We start from the raw sequence: 23,376 nt of genomic DNA, 5'->3' as shown, positions 1-23,376 counted from the left end.
TGTTCCAATAGGCCAGGACATTGTGGCAATGAGCCAGTGTGCACAAAAAGCAGAGATGTCACCCTGAAACAGCTAAATAAACATAGCTGTGCTTTTAATTTCCCTGCACTCTTCTGTAAATGCTTGTAATCCTGCATGTTCCTCTCCACACATACACGGAAACCTATTTGCTGTTGATTATATGACTTTATGAGGAGAAGTCACAAATCGAGAGCCAGAAGTATACATGCTTTGAATGTATGAGTGTATGTGTGTGTGCATGCATAAGTATTTGTGTGTTTGTATGTTCTACTGGGACCTCTAATTAAGACTCTGGGTATCTGCTATCTGTCAGCACTGATCGATCGGCATGGAGAGTGACAGCTCACTGTGCACGCGCGTGTGTGCACTTTTTGCTCTTCATGCTCCCTGCTTCATGTCACGTTATTTTACATGTAACTCACTCATAGGAGGAGTATTAACACTTACTCGGTTTTGACACCACTAAAAAAACCCCAAAAAACAAAGTGTGAATGGTCTTTTCCTGCATGCTTATCAAACACATCACAGTTCCTCCCCAAAAGGAGGATGAAGTGTTGAACAGATTTTTGTCTGCCACATAAAGCACACATGCACACCAAAATGCACAGAATTATGACAAATATACTGAGAATGTTTAAGGGCATTTCCAGGTTAGTGTGTGCCACTGAGAGCCATTGTGTTTCAGGTTTTGAAAATTATTTTTTTATTCATAAAGGGGAAAGATTAAAAATCATGGGATGGAAGATGTGGTGTTGAGTGCTCTCTCTATTTTTGTGCGCTTTCTTCCTCTTCTTCCCACACATGCACAGATAGAGATGTTCACAATTGTCCAACAGTTACTATCAATCACCTGGCTGTTAGAGTGTGTGTATGTGTGTGTGTGTGTGTGTATTAGTGCTAACACAGTTGTGCAGGACGGCGAGTGAGTGATGGCGGTGACAGTATAGACGGCATGTGCTGTGAAATGTCACCGTGCCGATCGATGGTGTTTAACGAGGCTGGAGGCTGATCTGGACCTCATGCTAACATGAAGCTCTTCTCTCCGCCCTCTTCCTCCCCCTCCTCACTTTCCTAATCCCTCTCTACTCTCTGTGAGAGCCCGAGGGTCCCCCAGGAGAGAGACAAGGCCTTTTACCTGTCAAGAGGCTTTTGTGTCTGACAAGGCACACACCCACATGCACAAATCTATACACGCACACGCACACACACACACACACACACACACGCGCGCACACACATTTTTTTTTAATTATGTAAAAAAGTAGCTCAAATTTGATGTTATCTTTTAAAAATCAACATTTTGTTTGCGTTTTGCAAGAATGAATTTTAAAGAATCAAAACACAGGACACAGTGGGTCAGAATAATCAGAACTAGTTTATGATTTCAAAGTGCTGAACAGAAAAATCCAGTGAACCAAAGAGAAAGAAAAAAAAAATCAAACAGGAAACTCTAACCAAAGAAGGACATTGAAAAAACAGCAACTTTTTTTTTTCTTTTTTTGTTTCTCTTCTTCAAAAAACAATGCACAACTCGTACCACAATATTTGAAAAAGCTAAAAACACTTCAAAATATTAGTTTTGTATATATATATATATTTATTTATATATATATTTATATTTATATAATTTGATTTTTTTTTTAAAACCGCCATTCTGTGGGTGTGAGTGGGTGGTGGAGGCCTGGGGAGATTCCCATAGAGCTGCAGTCTGAGACACAAACACAGGTCGAGCTGTTTTGACAGGCTATGCCAGCTCTTGACAGCTTATAACACACCATGCATATGATCCTGGCTTCTCTAAGTGTACACACAAAGACAGTAGGCAATCATGTCCTCCACACTCACACATCCTCCGCGATATAAAATGAAAAGAAAAAGAGCATGGTCATGGAATGTTTCACCCCTGAACGTACAGCTATCTGTCGAGCACCCTCCTCTCCCCGACTTTCCCGCCGTCCTCCAGGCGAGCAGGTAGGGTGTGTGTCTGTGCTTCTAGCCCTTCTCAGGGTGTAAGTGCTTCAAAAGCCAATTTCTGCCCATGTTCATTCCTCCATACTCCTACTCAACCTATGATTTCAAAATGAGTTAATAAAAAAAACCACATAGTAGAGCAAGTTCAAGTCTGGGTGACTCAGTCATTGATCGTTAGTGCACAGTATCTCCTCTGCTGTCTAAAGCCAGATGGAGACTGCCTTTCTTTTAACTACTGACAGTACAGGACAAGTTTTTGTATTAAAATAATTTAGAGTTTGAAAGTAAATTGTTCCTCCTCCATCTCTTCCTCTTGTGGCGAGATAGCACTTAAGAAATTGCACTTGTAATTAAGAGCCCACCTCAACAGCCACTTCCACGTGTTTATGAAACACCTGTGTCCTGCGTTGTAATATTTCTGCCCGCCTGTGCTTACGCTGCTCGACCTGACATCTCGGCACATTTCAAAACAATAACACCCCTTTCCTCCAAGCAACAGCTTGGAAGGCAGTTCTTTCACACTGCCACCTCTCCTACCCTCTTTCCTAAACAGAAGTCCTCACACAGAACGGGTCAGGCTGAAACACAGAAAAACAGTACTCATAAACGTTGGTTCTTTCTTTTTTTTTGCTGAATAAGTTGCAACCCAGACAAAGAGAGGACAGTAAAAAAAAAGTCACTTTTCTCCTGTCCATCTCAGCCTCATCATCCTCCCCCCCGTGTGGGGAAAAACAGGAGGATCAACTAAAAAGTGGTAAAGCGTTTGAGTAATTGTCTTTTATACAGGTGAAAAGCATTTAGATGGTAGTCCGTTTGAGTGAAAGGCGCTCTCGTTTGGTTGTCCCGTTGAGTCAAAAATATTTGATTGGCTCTCCGTGTGCTGCATCAGTCTTGAGAGAGTGCGTCTCTCTCTTCTGGGTGTGTGTGCATGCTCCTTTGGGGAAAGGCCTTGTCGGGACGTGGCGTGGGCTTATTTCGCTGCGTGCTCAGTCCCTTGTCATCAGTAGGGCAGAGTGTCCAGGAACCTGTCGATCAGCGGTGGAGGCGCTACCAGATCCTCCAGCTTCAGGTAGAAGATTCGTTGAAGGCCCTGGGTCCTCTGGGAACGAAGCTCTTCCCTTATACCCAAAATACGACTCAGAGAAGGGGCAGCCTTGGACGAGGAGGATGAAGGGCTGCAGCCCAGGTGGTCTCTGAGACAGCAGATCACTTTATTCTGCAGCTCCTCGACCCGCTTTGAGTCCTTCAGACCTGGGACTTGCTCTGTAGATGGCAAAAAAGACAGACAGAGAAAGAGATGTTAGGAGAATAATCATTAAATGGCCAAAATTAAGTCAGGGAGGAAAAAACTACACACACATATACATACATCAGAGCTCATTCAGCTGAAAGCGCATTAGCTGCATCTTCTTTTATATTGAATTCCACCTCATTAGCCCGTATGGCTCATGTTCTTAACAGGCCTTAACCTGGCTCATTCACTACAGATCAATACTCAGTCTAACCTAATAAGCCCCCTCCACACTGTGTATACCCACATGCACGGATATATGAGCACATACATATTTTTTTAAAGATTTGCACAAAGAGACAGAAAAATAGTCAGTGCAATTTAAGAAATTAAGACAAAGAAAGGAACAAAAGTGCTCAACGGTCAGCTGATTATTTGGCCCTGTGAGCAGCAAAATGAAATTAGAAATGCGCACACATACACACACACACACACACACACACTGCTGCCCATAGCAACTCCAGAGGCACTCGTACAAGGCTTAATGTGACACTAACTCATTCTGCAGAGAACAGGGTGTCCAGCCCCCCAAACGCAAACACACACATACAGGCACACTACGAGCTGTGCTGCAGGGAGGCTGCCACTAAGACCAGTCTCACTTTGAGGTATCCATTATCTGAAGCTTATTTACTGTTTGTTTATGTGACTCTTTTGTTTGTTGTGTTTGCCGCTGCAGAGTCACTCCTTTCACTGTGGCTTTCAGACCTTGCACACAATTTCGCTTCCCTGTCTTTCTTCCTGCTCTCCCCATCCCTTCTTTCTCTATGAGCGTGAGCTCCTGGGGAGAGATCGATGACTGCCTTTCTACACAGGCCACTCTGAAGCGGTCGATCGCCTGGTGGCTCTGGTGGCTCTGTCGTGGCTTTGCGCTGTGTGCTTTGCCGAGGTGGCAGAGCGCCACTGAGAATGCCGCAGACGCCATTCCAGAGCAGCGCTCCACGGTGGGCTGGTCGATCAGGCACAGAGTTAAGTGCTCCCCCAGAGAGTGAGGATGGGGTTGAGGGCTCAGACAGAAAAAGAGGTGGAGGAAGAGGAGGTTGCGGGGGCAGGGTGAAATAAGGGAGCTAAGAGCAGGGGGACGGGGATTTTTGTTCTTTTTATCCTTTGCACATTACTTTACAGAATCCAACAACGTAAAAATGTTTTTTTTTAAAAAATGAACATAAACACATAACTACAGGCTATTCCCTGACGCCTCGGGCTACATTTCTGATGCATTTCACTTAAAAAACCTAAACTTCTGCCTCTTCAGCAGCACATCAGTTGTGTGCGCTCACAGAGGAGGCTGCGATTCTCCTTTCATTCTTCACACATGAACACTGATTAGAGGGCCAGGTGTGTGGCAGGTGCAGCAGGTGCTTCTGGGTATCAGGTTCTTGTTTCAGGGCAGAGATGTGTGGGAACACACATGCACATGTGTGTCTTTAAGCGTGTGTCTGACGTTAGAGGATGTGTCCACCTGATCACTGTCACACTGAATCACCAACAGGCAAAGCTCTGAACAAAAGAAAGATGTTGTGTGTGTGTGTGTGTGTGTTTTTTTATCTGTATATTTACATATTAGCAGCTTTTATGATTGACATCGTTTATCAGGAGTGGTGAGCGAATGTTATTAACTTTGAGGAAAGGTGGCTAAAATTAGGATCCTCTGATTTTATTTTCTCCTGCTAGTAAGTTCGTGATTGGAAATCTGTTGTTACCTGTGAGCAGCACAAGGGCGGCCAGGCAGGCGAAGGCAGAGGTATCCAGATTTAGGTTCTGGAGGTGAGTGGAGAATTCCTGGATGGAGTCCAGCCACTCTCCGAACCCACGAAGGCACTGGAACCTGTGCAGCACCAAGCCGTTACAGAACACTAGTTTATCCTCTGACAGCATCGACCTAAGGAACCGAAAGGGAGAGAGAGAGAGAGAAAAAAGGAGATGGGGACTGATTAGATCGCCATTCTAGTGAAAACACTGTATTTTCCCTCATGTATTGTAAATATAACTTGAGATGTTGGGGCAAGGAAACAATTACAATAAAAAACAATGAGAAAACCTGGCAGTATGCGCACTCACGCAGAAATGGGACACACATCAAACACAGGCATGAAGCTGATTAAGGTTGTGTTTCCAAATTACAGCATTTTAAAACATTCCTGCGTTTCCTTGTGGCAGGGTGGGGTGAAGGGTTAGGGCAGAGGATTTCTGTGTGTGTGTGTGTGTGTGTATTTAGATAGGTAAACTGTTATGGCTTTAATATGCCCAGGCTGTGGTGTGCAGTGGAAACACAAGGTTTTAATAAGGAAATGAAAAGGCTTCTCAGATGTATTTAACCATCACTTACTCACGACACACAACATCCCACTTCTTTGACATCAAGCAGAGAGGGAGAGAGAGAGAGTGCGAGTGCAAGCAGAGGATGATGGAGCGCTATGACCGGTCTTTATTAGTGTCTAAAATAGGAGCATGCGTTTCTTTGGAGAGTTTGTAACAGTGTTTAGTTTAAAAAGAAGACGAAGGGTTGGAATAAAATACAAGAGATGGAAGATATAGGGGAGAAAGTGTGTACGCCGGAAAACAGATGATATTAAGCAGTGAGTGTTAGTAGAGAGCAAAGAAGGGAATTAGGGTGGAAAGGGAGGAAAGCCTTAAATTGCACCCTGCACAAACTTTGGTTTGGCAGTTATGAGGATGAGATGCAATGCTATTTGTGTCTAATTATCCTTACTACAGTTCAAAAGAGATACGCTGTTAGCCAGACACATGCACAACGATGAGAAAGCATTAACAACTAACATCAAAAACGATTAGCACTAGCAATCAGGACCAAAATATTCTTCTATTTCCTGGAAATCACAAGAAGAAAGTACAGAGAAGAAAGTGAATAACAGGAAGAGGTTGAGAAATTATGCCCCTAACCTATTGCTGGGGAAGAAGAGCAAATTTGTTTTTGATTTCAGTCCTTCATTATCATCTCCTCTAGGCTGAGGTTTAAGTCCTCACTTCTTGCCAAACATCTCTCATAACATTTTTCCATGATGGCTTATAGTTGTACGAGGTGCGATCATAAAGTTCCACTAGTACCTGATCTAAATTTGGCTAATCAAAATTATATCCTTGAGCACCTCTTAAGCCAACACAATTCCTATTTTTAGATCCCTCCCTGGATGTTCTGCTCTGAACTCCTGCACTTGTGTGTCTGCGATTTCACCTGGGGCCTCTGACTTTGTACACAGACCACTTAACTTCTGTGTCAAACTGGCCCCACGGTCATGCTGGGGATCATCACTGGTGAAGAAAGCTGGATTTCCAGTTATAAACAAAACAGAAGTTTTCAGTAGAAGAGTCTGCAGTGGTCAAGACCGAAGGCAGTGCAGTAGGCAACAAGAAGCATGAAAGTCATTTATTTTCTACACTCCTGATGATGAATTTGCAGGATTCGACTGTAATGCCCTGCGGCATCCAAGGGAAAACATTCGGCACAAAATAACCTGCCCAACACGATCACTGCTCGCTCTTCCCCAAAATGAGATTCACGTTGAAGGGTTGCTGTTTTGACACAGTGGAAGTGATTCAGCGTGCATCACAGGTGCACAAGAGCAAAACGTGATTTGAAGGACTAATCTCAAAGAAGAACACCTGAAGGGGAGATCGGCCAAAAGTAAATGGGGTATCGTTTTAGATTTTTAATGGGTGGAGCCACTGCACTTCATAATCTCACCTTGTATGAACACTGATGGGGAGAAATGTAAAAATTTTTGCATTTCTATATTTTTATATTTGCTTTCTAAATTTGCCTCAAATTTAGCATCAGAGTCCATTTTGGGAATTTCAGAAAAAAAGCGCGTGAACAATCCTTGTGGATGCATGTGCTTAGTGATGGATTGGCAGGTAGATGCTGCAGCTTAAGGAACAGATTAAATCTACTACAAATAAATGGCTGGAAAGTTGGGAAATGTGACGTTATATTAGTGCCTGACAAAGGGTGTATTATTGCGATTAAGTAAACATCCCTCTGTTACACTGAGCTGGTTAAATAATATTTCACAGTACCATTTCACCCCTGTAAGATAGTATCACTAGGGCAAAAATACACTGGTAGACGTGTAGCTAGGCAGATGCACGCATACACACAAGCACAGCTGGATGTCTGCCACACATTCCACTTACCCCTGACTACGCTGTCACCACGGTAATCGACCAATAACCACAGAAACTGTTAGGTAACGGGGTGCTTACAGCAATGCCGGCCCAGAAGAACGAAGCAAATTTACTCGACGCACACTGAGCACACACTCACAAGCATACAGACACACGCTTGAGCAAGTGTCTGCAGGGCATCTAGGTTCAACACAGGGTCAATGCAGGGCCCCGTCAACAAGGAGATGCGTGGACCGCTGCATCCTTCTCTCCCACGGAAGATAGAGAAAGTAAGACAGTGCTGCATTTGTGTGTGCTTTCCTCTCTGCCGTGGGAGTTTGGCTGATAGGAAGATGAGCTGTGTGTGTGTGTTTGAAAGAGGCCCCTATGAGTCCACCCTTTAGAGTGAGTCAGAGTCCCAGCCTGATCACCTCTCCTGCTGGGACTGTGATGGCACCACCCATCCTCTACCCACCCTGCACCTGGACCTACACTGGGAGGACAGAAAGTTGGGATTCTACATCATCAGTGTGTGTGAGTAAGTGTGCCTGTGTGTCTCACTGCGTTGGTCTCCTGCCCTAGACGACAGCGCAGACAAAAGGATGAGCTTGTAGCCCATCTCCCCTCCCCGCCCCCCCCTTTGCCCATAAATTTAACCAGCCGCATGCCTTACAAGAGCAGACCGGTAACCCAGGGTAATTCTGAGGCAAAGATGGGCCGAGGCAGTCACAATGGCACCACAGGTATCCATCAGTGAGACACACGTGCTCTCTCCCTCAAACAAACACATACATACATCACTGGATGTATGAGGTAAATGAAGTCTATTGTCTTTTGATATCAGTCAGCTGAACTGAATATGTATTTCCTTCCATAACAGTGGCCCTTTTCAGTTACTCAGCTGACTAACTTTGAGATGGAAATTGATCCTGTCAATTCACAGTTCACAATGTTAGCACAGTTTTAGCCTGCAGAACACACACACAGATCTCTCTGTGCGTCAGATATCAGACGAGCAGAGCGGAACTCTGTGGGTGTAGCTGCTGTCATAGCTACAGACTCCATTCATAATTTGGTTCATATGGCGATTACTCAGCTCCACTCCTCCCACTCTGGAGATACACCAACACAGCAGCACACAGCTTTGCCAGCACAGTTACACACTGTACTTTAATCTGAAACTAACTGAAATGCCTCTTGTTCCTGAGATGCTAAGCATACCAAAGTTGCTGGTAAAACTGTAAGTGTGTACGATTCAAAACACTTCTGAGGTGTGCATATGAGTGGAGTTTAAAACAGGTGTTAAAAGTGCAGTAGGGGCTCCATTTCTGCCTCCTAACCTGTGAGCCAATCGCAGGACAAACAGCTCCAGGAAGGCAGAGTCTATGAGCAAGTTCTGATCATCACGCTGAAGCTCAGAGAAGCCAGGCAGCCGCTCAGCCCAGCACCGCGTGGTCTCCATCGAGATGGTGAGCAGCCTGTAGAAGAGGTGGATGTGCTCTGCGTCCGAGGAGGAGGATGGAGGGTCGGCAGCGCTGAACTGCGGAACAAGAAAAAAAGAGAAATTACTGGAAGAACTAAACTAAACTATCTGTATGTGTTAATAAATAGATACATTTCTCCATCTGAAATTAATTGTTCGGGGTTGGGGGGGGGTACCTGGCTGTAGTCAAGGTCACGAGGTGTGCAGTGGGAATAAGCCCTGAGCAGAGCAGAGAGGAGGCTGAGGGGTGGAGAAGGAGGAGATGGCTCCGTCTGCAGGGGGCTCTTTGGTTTTGAGGGGAGACGACCTCTGCGCCCCTTCAAACTATCAGTACGTACCACTGCAATCCACAGAAAGATAGAAGGGAACAGGTTTTTTTCAGTTGAACGTGGAAATGTTTATGCTGCATGCCCAGTGAAGTCCTACTCTCCAGCTGACTGGCTTGATATCAGTGTTTTATAACAGTAAAATTATGACTGAAAAGTTGGGAGAGCTCTCTGCAGCAGCGCTCCCAACATCGCTATGATCCCCACACAGGAGGCCACGAACCAGCAGATGGCAGTGGAGCTGTTTCTGCAGGCTGCAGAGGTGTTAATGCAACACAGAGACATACAGTATGAGTTTTGTGTGGGTTTGTTTGCGTTTATGCATGTGGATATGTGGGTGGGGGTATTACAGGGTGTGAGACAGGTGACAAACCTCAGGGGAACGGGGGCAGTTTGAGTGTCACGCTGATTCTACACATCATCGAAACGTGTGTGTGTGTGTACTATGCAGCCACACTCAGCACATCAGATGTGGTGACACAATGACACAATGGGAGAATCCTTTGAGTATGATGGTCAGCTTTAAGACTTTTTTAAACCATACTGAATGCAGGGGCTTTAAAGGTAACAGGGACTAATTGATATGATGTATGGCATACTATCTTCCGACCACAGAAAGGCGTTACTGCGTATGTGTGTGATGCTACCACAGGCCAGGGCATTACCGGCCTATTAACCACTGACTGCAGAGGTGAGTGTTATGATCACTGACTGGAGGTTAGAATATTGCTGTCGCACTATCAGGATGTGCGTGGGAATCAGGTGCGTGATATCCTACCTTCCTTTACCATTCCCACACTCAGACACTTCTGAAAGCGGCAGTACTGGCAGCGATTGCGTCTCCTCTTGTCCACAGGACAGTTCTTACTGGCCAGACACACGTACTTGGCGTTTTTCTGCACGGTGCGCTGGAGAAAGAAGAAACAGGCATACCGATAATCAGCCTCCAAACACAATCAGCACCTAATATTTGATTTGTTTAATTCAATTTCTGTACCCCCCCGCCCCCCTTCCCGTCAAAGAATGAAAGCGAAGCTCGCAGGTCAGATTTTAATTACGTGCTGAAAGGCGGCGGTGACATCAGTATAATTAGATAAAATTAATTTTCCAACAAGCCTCGCCTGCAGGAGGGACAATTTTATTAGCGCCGCAGCTGACAATAGAGATCCAGCGCGTGGCGTGCGGAGGCGGGTCCCGCGAGACGAGGGACAGCGGCCGCAAGAGCTGCGTGATCAGATTGTTTGTGAAGCTCGCGGGTCAGCTCGTGGCACCTTCGGGGCCTCGCGCCTCTCCCAATGGGCCCCGAGGGAGCTGTTTTCTCCTCCGCTGGCTCGCGCGATTATTACTGACCTTATTAAAATGAAATCAGAAACGGGCCACGTGGGGGGCGCGCGCGCTCAGCGAGTAAATGGTGGACAATAACAGAGATTAGCGCCTATTCTCTTTTTAGCGCGCACTTATGGGCCGATCCCGCGTGCTTGTAACCGCATAAAGTTGTGTATGAAGACGAAATAAACGACTGAACTTGTAAGGCAGTGGTTGCAGTGCAAAGTGAGTACACACCATCCCATTTGAAGCTCTTTATTCGTTGTACAAACAAACCACATTTTATCAATATTATCACATATTATTAGCGATATTATCAGTTCCAGTGAGGCCTGAAGGGGCCATGTTGTCAGTCTTTGACAAGAGGAACTCTATGACAAAACCGTTAAATACACAAAAATATATACATTATGATTGCTGTTTTATGCAAAGTGTTTGCATTTCGCATTTCATATGCTGACAAGCTGCGACTCCAGTAGTCCACTCGGACAGCGCCACAGCAAACTGTAAATTACACAAACGGAAGTTCCCCTTTTCTTTAACGCCTCTAAAACACATCAAAACAAATAAATCCAATTAGGAACCCCTCGCGCCACACACGCCCGTGCCCCCGGGAGACCAATAACACACCAATTATTCCATATGCTCCGGCGCGAGTGCGGAACCGACGCGTAATGGGCGCCAGTGCCGGATGAGAGTCGTTGCCATGGCACCGCAGATCGCTGAGAATGTCTCCTTTCATCCCTTCAGTGGTCGGCGACCCGTGCGCGCAAGGATAAGTAAGTTATGGTCATTAATGTGGTTGAGAGGGGGCATGCATCCAGTTAGATGGAGTCCGAGCTAAACATGAGGAAGGCTGGGATGACGCACAAAGCTGTCGCGCGCCAACTTTTATTTACACCTTTAAAGAGATTTGAAGACATTTACACGATCTTTCTCGTACAAGTTGTCCAACAGTAAAAACAAATGAATATGCCTGGATCCTGTTCTACAGATAACCGTGACTCCTTCCCCCCGTCCCTGAAACTTGAAGATCTCCTGTTTCACTGCGGTGTAGTGGATGTGATAAAGGTGAAAGTGGAGTAGGTTGGTGTTTGTTCGAGAAGGAAATTCTTCAGTGACCTCAGGGCTTAATTCATAAGATGGCTATTTCCAAGAAAAGCCTGAGTTTGCAATCATCAATTAAGGGCTCGATAAATTAAGCTCTCATGAGCGAGCGCTAGACTTTCTCTCCCGCTGTCTACTGTCTTCATCCACAACTCCATGAGTGCGTGCGTGTGTGTGTTGGTTGGAGCTCTTGTGACTTTGCTTTCTAATAATCAGCAAAGAGCATGACTGGCGTCTCAACAGATACAGTATCAGAACTAACTAGTCCCTGATGTCAGTGCCCCTCTCTGTCCCTCTCTCTCTCTTTACATATATATATATATATATATATATATATATATATATATATATATATATATATATATATATGTCTGTGTGTGTGTGTGCAGGTGAACACAGAAATGAGCTTTTTAAAATTTTTTAGGGCAGCCCAAAACTGCGTGTTTGTGGGAGGATGTGCAGTATACTTTGTTCTAGTTCAATTAATTTAATCTGTCCTGTCATTCTTCCTCATGTTTACCCCAAATTTCATTAAAATGACAAATTTTAAATTTACTTTGCACCAGGCTGTATTGTTTCTGTGGGCAGGAAGTTAATTAAAGTGAAAAAGTTTCAGTTAGTTGTTGAGTCAGAACTGAGGAATGAGTGGTGTGCACAGAAAGCACATTCACAAATGAAAGTATTCTGACAGGAGCTTGCATATTGTGGCTGTTGTAGGGGCTGGATGGGGGCGTGCAGAAATGGATTCTTGACATGTAACATGTACTAATAGCCTTGTCTTAAATTAAAAGCCTTTAGGGACTTTGCCCTCCCCCTCCTGCCCCAAACCCATCCCCCCAAATCTGCTTCAGACCTCTGATTCTCCGTCTCTGCAAAAACACATGCAGACAACTGAATCTGTGAGCTGACTTTATTGTTTTTATAACTTTAAAATCCTATACTTTGGGTTTAAGTGATCAACATAGACACTTACCATCCTTTCTATGACTAACATACCGCATAAGCACTAGAAAACAAAAATAGTGTGCAGTGAACCGAGCTGACCGTGTGTTTTGGCTGATGAAATCAGAGCTAACTGGTTAGTACAGTGGGTGCATGGAGACAGGTGACTTTAATGTTCTTTGTGTTCAGAACATAATGTATTATACTGAAGGTTGAAATTTTTTTTATTTTAAAAATTCAAATTCTGAATAGGTTCATTAAATTAATGGAAACATGTGAATGGAATGCATTATTCGGTCTAAATAATAAACAGCAAAAAAAACCCCCAACCAAACAAACAAAAAAACCCTAACTTGTTTAAGAGCTAAAATTAATTCACAGGGAAAATGTGCTTCAAATTGTGCTAATGAAATAACAATAATTTACAGCAAGCCTCTACAACGGTTTAATGTGTAATAAGTATTCATGGATAATTAAATATAATCAGGAAAATATTTTTAGGGCACAATAAAACCATCAGGATAATGGAGGTGATGTGCCTGAGAATATGTGTACAAGGAGCAGGTGTGTGAGAGACACGCTTTAGCTTCTGCTGCTGCATCCTGGATTCACAGTGTAACAGAGTGAAGAAAAAAAAAAAAACACATGTTAGAGTATGTTTTTCTATATGTGTGGTTGACTGCATATGTTGTGTGGGGTGGGGATAGCTTGCTGCATCTGCATGTGTGTAAAGGAAACATAGCGAGGTCTGACAGGCTTTGTGGCTGCGGAGGGAACACTGCAGCAAGCAGACAGCCCGCAGCCTGCTGCCACCAGACGCTGCTTTCATTAATTACTAAATAAAAACAAATTGTGAAACTAATTGAAAGGAAGGATAATTCATTTCCACCTACCAGAGGCATTATTCAATTACCTCAGTGTGTGCACCCTCCTTCTTGCTGTCTCTTAATTTTAACTCTCTTGTCTCATGCAACCAATAGAACGCCTAACAAGTGTGCCGGAAAATGTTTTAATTCAAAAACTGTGCAAATGAATTACTTCACTGTCACTGAGTGTGAGTTCACTGTAATTCCAATTGATGTGTTACTAAGCCTCAAATACATACATACACAGCAATATAATATCTCAATTGTCAAGTCTGTTGTGTTTTATGACTTACATCAAGAGGAAAATGAAAAATGAGTCTGACTAAAAACTGGCTCTTGGTTGTGTTAAGCTCTGTGTTGTCAGTGTGTTAGCACGTGCAGTAACATGGGATGTGAGACAGCAGGTTCAGAAGTGTCAGAGTGAATCACTTGACGGACCAAATTTCAAACTGATTCATATCGGGCCGAGCATTATGCAAGAGAATTGTGGTCAATTTCGTGGCCGCCAATTGAGTAAAAATACACTGACAGGAAACTTTGATTTCAAGGAGGATTCCTTCACCATTACGCTCTCATAGCACGTTATTTCTGAGTATCTGTGCGCTGAACACGGTTGTTATTTTGGAGAGAATATGTGTTTTTATCATCCTGTGTGCTCACACAACACAAGCACTCTCACACACACACACACACACACACACACACACACACACACACACACACACACACACACACACACACACACACACACACATACACACATATACACAGAGCCAGTGCTTATGCACACTTTGCCCACTTGGTTGCTGGGAGAAACGACCCCTGTGGGTGTGTTGTGCTTTCGCAATGACTCTAAAGACGATTTAGAGAGTACAAAGAAGGGTGTAGAGTGGGAGCAAGGCAAATGCTAGAAAACTGTTTCGACTTAAATACGTCAGTCAGTTTGCAGCCAGCTCACAGATTCTGGGTGAGATTTTAAGGTGGAACGTCTGTTACGAATGTGAGAGGTTAGAAACAAGAGCGAATACTTCAAAAGACACAGAGGAATTACAACTGAGCAAGAGGTACCTGTTGTCCCATTGGAAACCACAAGACCCAGAATTACTCCAAAAAAAAAGCAAAGATCAGAAAGCTTGAAACTGTAGTAAGACTTTAATATTAGCTTTGAAGAGTTTTTACCTTGAAGAAGCCTTTGCAGCCCTCACATGTACGTACGCCATAGTGCTGGCAGGCCGCGTTGTCCCCACACACTGCACAGGTTCCCTCTCCCTGTGGGCCACGTGGGGGAGGAGAGGGCAAGCTGTCTCCTAGTAGAGGGCCACAAGGTCCAAGAGCCAGGGAGCGGAAGGCGAGGCTGCTGCTCCCAGCTCCGCGGTGCAGCTGGTACATGGGCTGCTCCAGGGGTGGGCCGTGAGGATGGGAGACCGATGATGATGAGGAGGAGGAGGAAGAAGAGGTGCGAACCAACCCTCCTCCCAGACTGTCATAACCACCAACACTGCCTCCACTGTGGGGTGGTGAATGCTGGTAGAAGTGTGGAAAACGGGGGGACTTCAGGGGGCCCGTCTCCAGGCTGGAGCCTAGAGAGTGAGGGTGAGAAGGAGCCAGAGGGTGCTCCTCCCCCCACAAGAAGGAGGTGCCAGGCTGGGGTGGTAGAGACGGGGTGGTGGGCGTGGATGGAGGAGACTGTTTAAAGTACATGGTGGAGGAGGACATGGCCTCCAGGGGTGGGGCAGTTGGGTAGGTCTCCTCCTCCTTTTTGATGGTGGGCCTGTGTGTAGGCATCTGGTAGAGGCAGGAGGATTTTGGCTCATAGCTCCCCTCCACAAAGACATTGAAGCTGGGGAGGGAAGTGGTGGCAGCTGCTGCAGAGATCTCGCCCCCACCTAGGTCCAGCTTGGTGTAGTCAGAGGTCATGAGTTCAGAGCTGTAGATCTCACTCTGGTAACTGAAGGACTGGCCAGAATAGGCTGAGCCTGGAGGGGCCGGCCCGTACTGAGCCTGCACACAGGGCATATCTGTCAGGAAAACAAAGCATACATACAGGTTAGAGCTCCGTGGCACACCAGACCACATGTATCCCAAAAGCTTCATATTAAAAAATACTTTTTTAAAAGCTGTTAGTAGGGTATAGCTGTATAGTAACAATCATTGAGCAGAGAAGAAAATTTTATGATATTTTAAATTTTAATCAGAGAAGCAGGAGTTCATGTACAGTAAATCTGCAGGATACAGGCAGACTCTATTGGATGCACATGCACACAATGGTAATACTAAACAGGGTCAACAACTAAACAACAACAAAAAAGGAATCTGCACAGCTCTATTGGAACAGGCAGTTTGCAGCATGTTATAAAAGTTTTCTTTCAATGAAGAAGCTCTGACAAGCTTTTAACAAATCTTTCCATTTATTGCAATTTACACTCATTCCTGCTGTTAATATTGCTTGCACTTGCACTAAGTATAACAAAAATATTTGAAACACACACGCACACACGCACACACACACACACACACACACACAAAACTTCAAACATTGCAGATTTTCCTAGTTAGTTCAGTTAGAGAAGCTGCAGTTCATGATTCTAAGGCGAAGCGGTCAGAGCGAGCTCCAATCCAAGAATCTGTGTTTGTGTATGTGGGTGAGTGTACTCTGGTTAGTCAGATGGCAAAGCAGATGAGATAACATTAAATAATAATGGAACCCCATGGTGGTGCTGGATGCTTGCCGCACAACCCCTCCACACACACTTGTGCGCGTGCACACACACACTGAGATAAACGCAGACGGACACACACAGACTGATATTTCCTCTTAACTGCTGCAGACGCCAGTCGGCATGTCTTCACCCCCCCCCCCCCCCTCCCCTAATTAAATTCTGCCACCAGCAACAGGCCACCAACTCATCATTTGTGTATTTGTGTGTACGGACTAAATGGCCTTATCAAAACTCTTACGTAATACACAGCACCTGCGCTTGCTGGCGTGTGTGCGTAGACTAATAATCAGTCATGAGTGTCAGCGCAGCCAGGGTTTTGTGGTGTTTGCTCGTCGCTCCCGAGCAGGGAACTGTCAACACAGCGCTGCTCCCATTGACGCCCAGCATGCGCGCGCTCTGCCGTAATCGCCCCTTTTCCCTGCACGTCATGTTTGTCTAGTCAAATACGGGATATATCGGTCCCGCTGTTGTTGAAGCATTCACAAATACCTCCATCCAAGCGGTCTCACTTTAACGTCATATATTTATTCAAAGTGGATTTAGGAATGAAGCAACAAAAAAAAAAAAAAAGAAAAAAGAAAAAAATCAGAATAGTCCTTGTAATTAATAAATAAATAATTAAGATAAATTAAACACCATAAAACCACAAATTTCTTGGGTAGCGTTGCTGTAAATAATTTTTATGATTCATATACATTTTTATATTCACTAATAAATACACCAGCCGCAGCATATACAGACTAAACTATGTCTCAGCGGGCTCATTACCGCCACATATTTTTTTTTTTTTGTAAATTGAGGATATGAGTCAAGCCGTAGGCATACGTGTACTTGACGTCATCGAGTTTTTTTTTTTCTTCTGCAAGTGACCAGCTCTTCAACCCACGTGGAAAAACACACATGCAGCATTAAGGGCGTCATGGGGCCTTTCTGGGCTATACCTAAAGACTTTTTTTCTTTTATCTTCTTTTTTTTTTTTTTTTAACTGATTACGCACCAGAAGAGGAAGAGAGCGAGAGAAAGATAAAAAAAAAAAAAACTAACCGTGAAAAAATGAGAGTAAAGTGGTGGAGTTTGTGGCTCTCTGTGTTGTGTCACTAGGTCAAGCCTCAGATCAGCGGGCTTTAGTGTGGAAATGTGTTCAAAACTTACTGCCCGTGGAACAGACGGCACATGCACAGGTTTATGTTTAAATATGGTAAATTTATGGTTTGCCTGAGAAGAGATGAAAGAATGAGAAAAAAGGGTAGAAAGGTTACAAAGTAGTGTGATGTCTGTCTGTGTGTCAGGTGAGTAAAGAAGCTGTTTTTCATACACAAACACACGTTTTCAACTGCTCATGATGTTCAAGATGTCAACATGGACTTGTATATGTTCATTCTGCCAAAAGCATACACCCTTAACCTGAAAACCTGTAAAACCACTTCTCTCTCTAAATGTCTCACCCTCTTCGGTGCTTTACTTTTGGTAGTGTGCCTAGCCTTCACTCACTAACTTAAGCACACACCCATGCTTACAAGCTTGCATCCTCTCTCACACACTCACCAGTACAAATAGAGCCGTATCACTGGAGCGTCTTAGTTTTTAATGTCACCAAAGCAAGTCAGTGTAGGGAACCCTCTAAAGTCCAATACCACCATCGGATTGCCTTTATGACGCTTGCATGCAAGCATTTGTGTGTGTGTGTGTGTGTGTGTGTGTGTGTGTGTGTGTGTGTGTGTGTGTGTGTGTGTGTGTGTGTGTGTGTGTGTGCAAGCAAGAGGACAGACAACCCAAGCAGAATCAGACACAGGTGGTGCAGCATAGGGAGGTGAAGGGAAACAGTGTCTAACCTCGAGGTGTGCATTTCAACTGGACAAACTGCAGCTGTTCCAATAACTGAGTGCGCTTGTTCATTGTCAGAATGCCATAGATCTAACAAATGGAAACATGAAGGTGCAGACATAAATTACAAAAACACAGATTTTTATGTCAATGAACTATAAAACATTTTTGGGGAGTCAGTGTCCTCTCACAAAATGAGAAAAATGATTTTTACACTGTGCACACAGAAAGACATAAAGTGCAGAGACACACACAACCAGGGACTTTATGGTATACAGTCTAGTTTATCTATTTGATGATATGGAACATAGTTCATTTTTATGTTAGTCATTTTCCTATGGAAAAAAAAAAAAAAAAAAAAAAATATATATATATATATATATATATATATATATATATGTGTGTGTGTGTGTGTGTGTGTATGTGTGTGTGTGTGTGTGTGTGTGTGTGTGTGTGTGTGTGTGTGTGTGTGTGTGTGTGTGTGTGTGAATGTGTGTGCATGCCCGCGCGTTTATATGATATATATGATTCACCTTTCGCCTCCAGGTTCTGGATTTAGGTGTGCCTGGTCTCAGAAGTCTCTTATCTTAATGATTGAAATGTCAGCTTGCCAGACAAAACCAGCCCACACACATACACATGGACTCACGGGCGCAGCATAAAGAAAAGATCACCAGCACGTTCAGGAAACTTTATCTCATTTTTAAGTGTGGACAGAATAAGTAAATATATGAAATTACTGCCTACTTGGTGATATTTGTATTCAGCCCCTGTATTTTAAACTCCTAAAATAATAATTATAATTTTTTTTAACTTTTGGGAATGCTATCTTTCCTACAATAAAATTTCATCCGACTCATATCAACAAGCACGCCACACCAGCAGCACAAAATGAAACTGTCACAGCATCTGCACTCATTACAAAAGCATCAGCTGAGAAAAGAGGTTAAGAAAGAAAGAAAAAGAAAGAAAAAGGGAGAGATGAAACTGAAGATAAGCTGAGTGGTTGTTTCTGTACCTGGTGAAAGAGCCTCGCGCTGAATGGTGCTGGGTGTCCGGGATTTAGGGGTGGCGTGGCTGCGGCCGGGGCAAGGCTCCTGGAGCGGGGAGAGCTCGGTTGGCGTCGCTAAGGAAGTGTCCGATCGCCGGTGCTCCGAGCTCGGCTGGGCGCGCTCTTCCGAACCTGTGCCTGGGTGAGACATGGCTGCGTTAAAGCCGGGGATGCGGTGGCAGACTGAATAATAAGGTGAGTGCCTTAAACGTTTGTTAAGATTCAAAGAGATTACTTAAAGATAAGCGATGCTTTCATTTTTTTCTTAAGAAAGGAGAGAACTTTCTTTAAATTGCTTCCACAAACTTTAACAAATTCTAAATTGATGTTCAAAATTCCTTGCACTGTCTGAAAAAAATTTCTCGCAGAGAAACATTTTGCGCAATTTAATGACAACACGAAAAGAGTTCATTTAACCCTAAAAGTAAATCATTATAGGCGCAAAAATCTAATGAGTGAGTCAGTTGGTTGAAAACAGCAGAAAGTGATAAAAAGGGGGATGTAAAGCGCTGTGCGCACGTCAGGGCGATCTGCCAGACGCTCAAACGGCATAAATTCGAACAACTACCAATGCATACATTGGAAGGTACATTAAGAATAAGATCTGGACTTTTACATCAAACATAGAGTAAATCTGTCAAATATGTCATTGAGTACATGCTACAAAGAGAACCACAACTGAGGGCTTTGGGTTCATTTCAAAACTTTGCCTACGTGGGCGAAAGGTTTCATTTTAACATTGAAGTCTTCGCCATTATTATTATTATTGTTGGTTAACAGATATTTTACACTGCAAAACAGGAATTCCACCAGTCAACAAATTATGCATGACTTCTAAAATAAAAATACAGACCTACAAAAGTGACAACTTTTATAAAAGCAGCTTGCGCCAGTGCCTCCGGGCCATCGCTTTTCTTGCCTCTGATCACCACCGTATTCGCCTGCTCAGGGTTCATCCAGAGGGAGAGATAAATCGAGAAAATTTGGAGAGTCGGACCTGAAACCAGACCAGCGGGCTCCTGTGCGCCGTGCGCCTCCAACTCCCTCTCAATGCAGCAGGGTGCACCGTGGCCGGAGGATTTCAAGGCCCAGAGCGCCCCCTTTCTGTTACACACTCATATATACACGCTCTCGCTCTCTCTCTTTCTCTCTCTCCGCCACACACGGACCCCTCTATGACACGGTCAAGTTGAGAGACCACTCAGTATGCCGGTGTATCGCCAAACAGCCTGGTGACAACCCACAACCCTCACACGACTTTCAAGACCACAGGCACCTGCAGCTTTGTGTTAATAGATCAAAACCATCCTCAACAACAGCCACTTTTCACCAAACTCTGAACTTTAAAGCTACTTCTCAAAGCACTTACTGGACCCCTGTGAAGTACTCTGATGGTTCTTTGGTCGGGGTATGGGTTTTATATAAATGTAATCCCTCCAACAGCCTCCAAATAGGTTGGAATAAACAAAAAAACTACAAACCAGAGTAAACAAATAAGTCAAGCTGTATAACATTTATTTGATTAGGGCTGATTTGGAACCGTTAAACTATTATTCAGTTGTGTGTGGAGCCATTTGAGTACAGAAAAAAAAAACCTTTAAGTCTGAAAATCATTGTGTTACACTAACAGCACAAATAAGAGCATATTTGAAACAAGCTAAAATCATCTCATTTTTGTATCAGGTTATGAAGTTAAACGCTTTACCGTGTGTAAATGTGCTCTAATCCCACCCACTGTGGGGAGTTAAAGAGATGAAGATAAAGTGTCTTTCCTTCAATAAAACATATTTTGATACAAAGTGAGATATCCAGTCTTTCTTTCTTCTTTTTTTTAATGAACAAACGGCCCCCCTCTTTACTTTATTCCCAGACCGAGCCGGCCGGTGGGGCTCTGGCCCTGCGTACACCGGTAACCAAGAGAACGACATAAGAGCTGCAAAACACGCGCCCCGGAGCGCCGGTAGCCCCCGGTAGCCCCCTCACACCAATAACCCCGGATAGCGCGAGGCTTCCAGCAAACAGAGACAGAGAAAAGAAAGGACATAAAGGAGAGAGCAGAGAAATATGTGAGTAGCCTAGCCTACTGTAAATCAGCCCTGAGAGGGAGCCTGTCAGTGGAGCCTGCGCGTGCGCGCTCGTACGCGCACGTGTGCGTAAACCTGAGTGTGTGAGGGTAGGGGGTTAAAAAGGTAAAAATCTTCAAGTTGCTCAAGCACCTCAACTTGGTCTTGTCAGTTTATTATTATAAACTTCGCGAAAGGCCAGGAGGCATGGTAGCTGCTGGAGCATGCTTCACAGTGGGTTTCAGACATTTGATGTGGCTTTATGTTTGAGGGTGTTTCTCCTGCGATACATGCCCCGTTAGCTGAGCAGGCAGTTTGGCTGCCAGAGTGTATCAGGCCAGTTTTACTCTTTATATATAAGGTTAATAATGCTAAATGTATGGTCACACCATATTTACTGGAGGTTAAATCAAAGCGCAATGTGGCACAGACTTCCCTATCAGTCAAACGATATCGCAACACAAATACACCCACAATACCACAAACACACACTCATTAAGAGCATACCGCCCTCCCAAGAAAAGGAAAAACTCCTATAAGACACCCCCCCCCCCCCATCAAAGAGCATTAACACTCCTCTTCTCCTCTCCCAGATCCTGCCTGAATGTAGGTTAGACCATTCTCCACTCAGACCATTTGTGCGTCTGACTCCACCATTCATTGTGTGAGTGAGAGGCATCTCATTTCCATGACAACCGGAAAGGATATGATACCTTCCCAGCGCAAATTAAATTCTAGTTCAGCCTCATTCGTCCTCGGAGACACCGTACACAAGCACAGGCAGACAACATGAGCAGCAACACGCGTGTGCCGGAGGCTGACATATCAACAGGTTGGGCGCTCAAAGTTGGGCAGCACGGACACAGATGATATTAGACTGTAAATCCATCACGGCTTTTGAGTTAGGTGGGAAAAAAGAATACATACAGCTGAGAGTTATCTTCCTTCTGTGTGTCTGCCACGACATGAGGAGGAATATTACCGATTCATTCATTCGGTTTACTTACTTGTTTGCTGTAGCGGTTCCGTCTTTACATGTAGTAGGCTAATAACTTCGCGTGAAGTATCCTATTTCCATCCAGAGCAACCACCAAGAGTTGAAATAATGAGACAATAATAATAATAAAAAAAAAATCAATAAAAGCACTCTTAGTAATAGTGGAGAGGCACAGGAATCGTCGGCATCAAAAAAGAAGAAGAAAGTTCCGTTCCCTCCACTTACTTTTACTAAAGTATAAAAAGTAGAAAATGAAATAAAAAAGAAATCATCAAACTCCCCCGAGTAGCTCTAAGGGAGCGCGTCTGCGTCCGTTCCCGTGCTGCTGAGTGTGTCAGTGCTGATAGGTGCTTTGCAAAGTGTGCTCTTGTAACGCGCGTTTGTTTATGTGCGCCGTCTGAGGGGAGAAAGTCAAATAGTGCATTTATGTGGGCTCTGCCTCCACATAGAGCTCTTGGTATGCGCTACGTCAATGTGACGCCATGGGAGAGGTGACGTCACCTGAAGCAGCGCTCCCGCTCTCTCTCTCTCTCTCCGTACAGTACAAGACACTTAAGCCCCGCGCGCCGTGCCAGAGGAAGAGAGTGAGGTGGAGAGAGGATCATAGAGAGCGAGAGAGAGAGGCGGTTGGTTTGATGGTTGAAGGGGAAGAAGTCGAGGGGGATCCGGCAGGCGAGCCTACATGCCTGCAAAGAGTCAAAGAGGCTGTCCTATATATATATATATATATATATATATAGGACAGCAATACCAAGTAAATATATATATATATATATATATATATATATATATATATATATATATATATATATATATATATATATATATATATATATATATATATATATATATATATATATATATATATATATATATATAACTACTTGGTGACACTTCTGCACATTACATTCAGAAGCATGTTTTAAATTATGCACAAGCACACTTTGTTAAATTAAACCTTTAAAATCCTCCTTGAATCAGTAATAATAATGCAGTAATGATATCCCTTTGTGGTCACACTTAGTTAAAATTTCAAATGCAGCATTTCTACATGTAATGGAGCTGTGTGTGTGTGTGTGATTATAATAATATGATTGATCACCATACATGGACGTTGTGCATAACTGGTGCATCTTTAATCGTGTCCTGAACAGAATTTTGCCTGCAATTCATCTCATGCTTCCTAGGACACATGAACCTCCACATGAAGAGCCTCAAAACAGACTTTTTATCTTAAGTCACATCAATTTAATTTATATAGCA

The 23,376-nt window shown here is 43.9% G+C and overlaps 1 protein-coding gene across 2 annotated transcripts; it reads right to left on the bottom strand.

Moving 5' to 3' along the window:
• Positions 1-1,417: 1,417 nt before the first annotated feature.
• Positions 1,418-22,514, bottom strand: nr4a3 (nuclear receptor subfamily 4, group A, member 3). Of its 2 annotated transcripts, XM_030749981.1 has the most exons (9): positions 22,124-22,514; positions 19,021-19,191; positions 18,011-18,092; positions 14,638-15,476; positions 9,996-10,125; positions 9,068-9,231; positions 8,749-8,948; positions 4,987-5,165; positions 1,418-3,255 (listed from the first exon to the last, which is right to left on the bottom strand). In XM_030749981.1, exons 3-9 carry the CDS (start codon positions 18,072-18,074, stop codon positions 2,993-2,995), a joined length of 1,839 nt encoding a protein of 612 aa, XP_030605841.1. In that variant the 5' UTR covers positions 18,075-18,092; positions 19,021-19,191; positions 22,124-22,514; the 3' UTR covers positions 1,418-2,992. The 2 variants fall into 2 exon arrangements, with proteins under 2 accessions (XP_030605841.1, XP_030605840.1); XM_030749980.1 differs by lacking the exons at positions 18,011-18,092; positions 22,124-22,514 and adding an exon at positions 19,907-20,021.
• Between the last annotated feature and the right edge of the window lie 862 nt (positions 22,515-23,376).

This window comes from Archocentrus centrarchus, chromosome 16 (assembly GCF_007364275.1).
Source record: "Archocentrus centrarchus isolate MPI-CPG fArcCen1 chromosome 16, fArcCen1, whole genome shotgun sequence".
In the NCBI taxonomy this organism is placed as follows: Eukaryota; Metazoa; Chordata; class Actinopteri; order Cichliformes; family Cichlidae; genus Archocentrus; species Archocentrus centrarchus.
Note: the sequence above shows the minus strand (reverse complement) of the source record. Positions and strands in the feature narration are given on the sequence as shown.

Bases quoted from the DNA above. Each gene is read 5' to 3' on its own strand.
- nr4a3 (XM_030749980.1), bottom strand. From the start codon at position 20,009: ATGAACCCTGAGCAGGCGAATACGGTGGTGATCAGAGGCAAGAAAAGC. The intron at 19,192-19,906 runs GTCTGTATTTTT...TGTCTCACCCAG, and splicing joins AAAAGTTGTCACTTTTGTAG to GCACAGGTTCGGAAGAGCGC. The intron at 9,232-9,995 runs GTAGGATATCAC...TGTGGATTGCAG, and splicing joins TGTGGGAATGGTAAAGGAAG to TGGTACGTACTGATAGTTTG.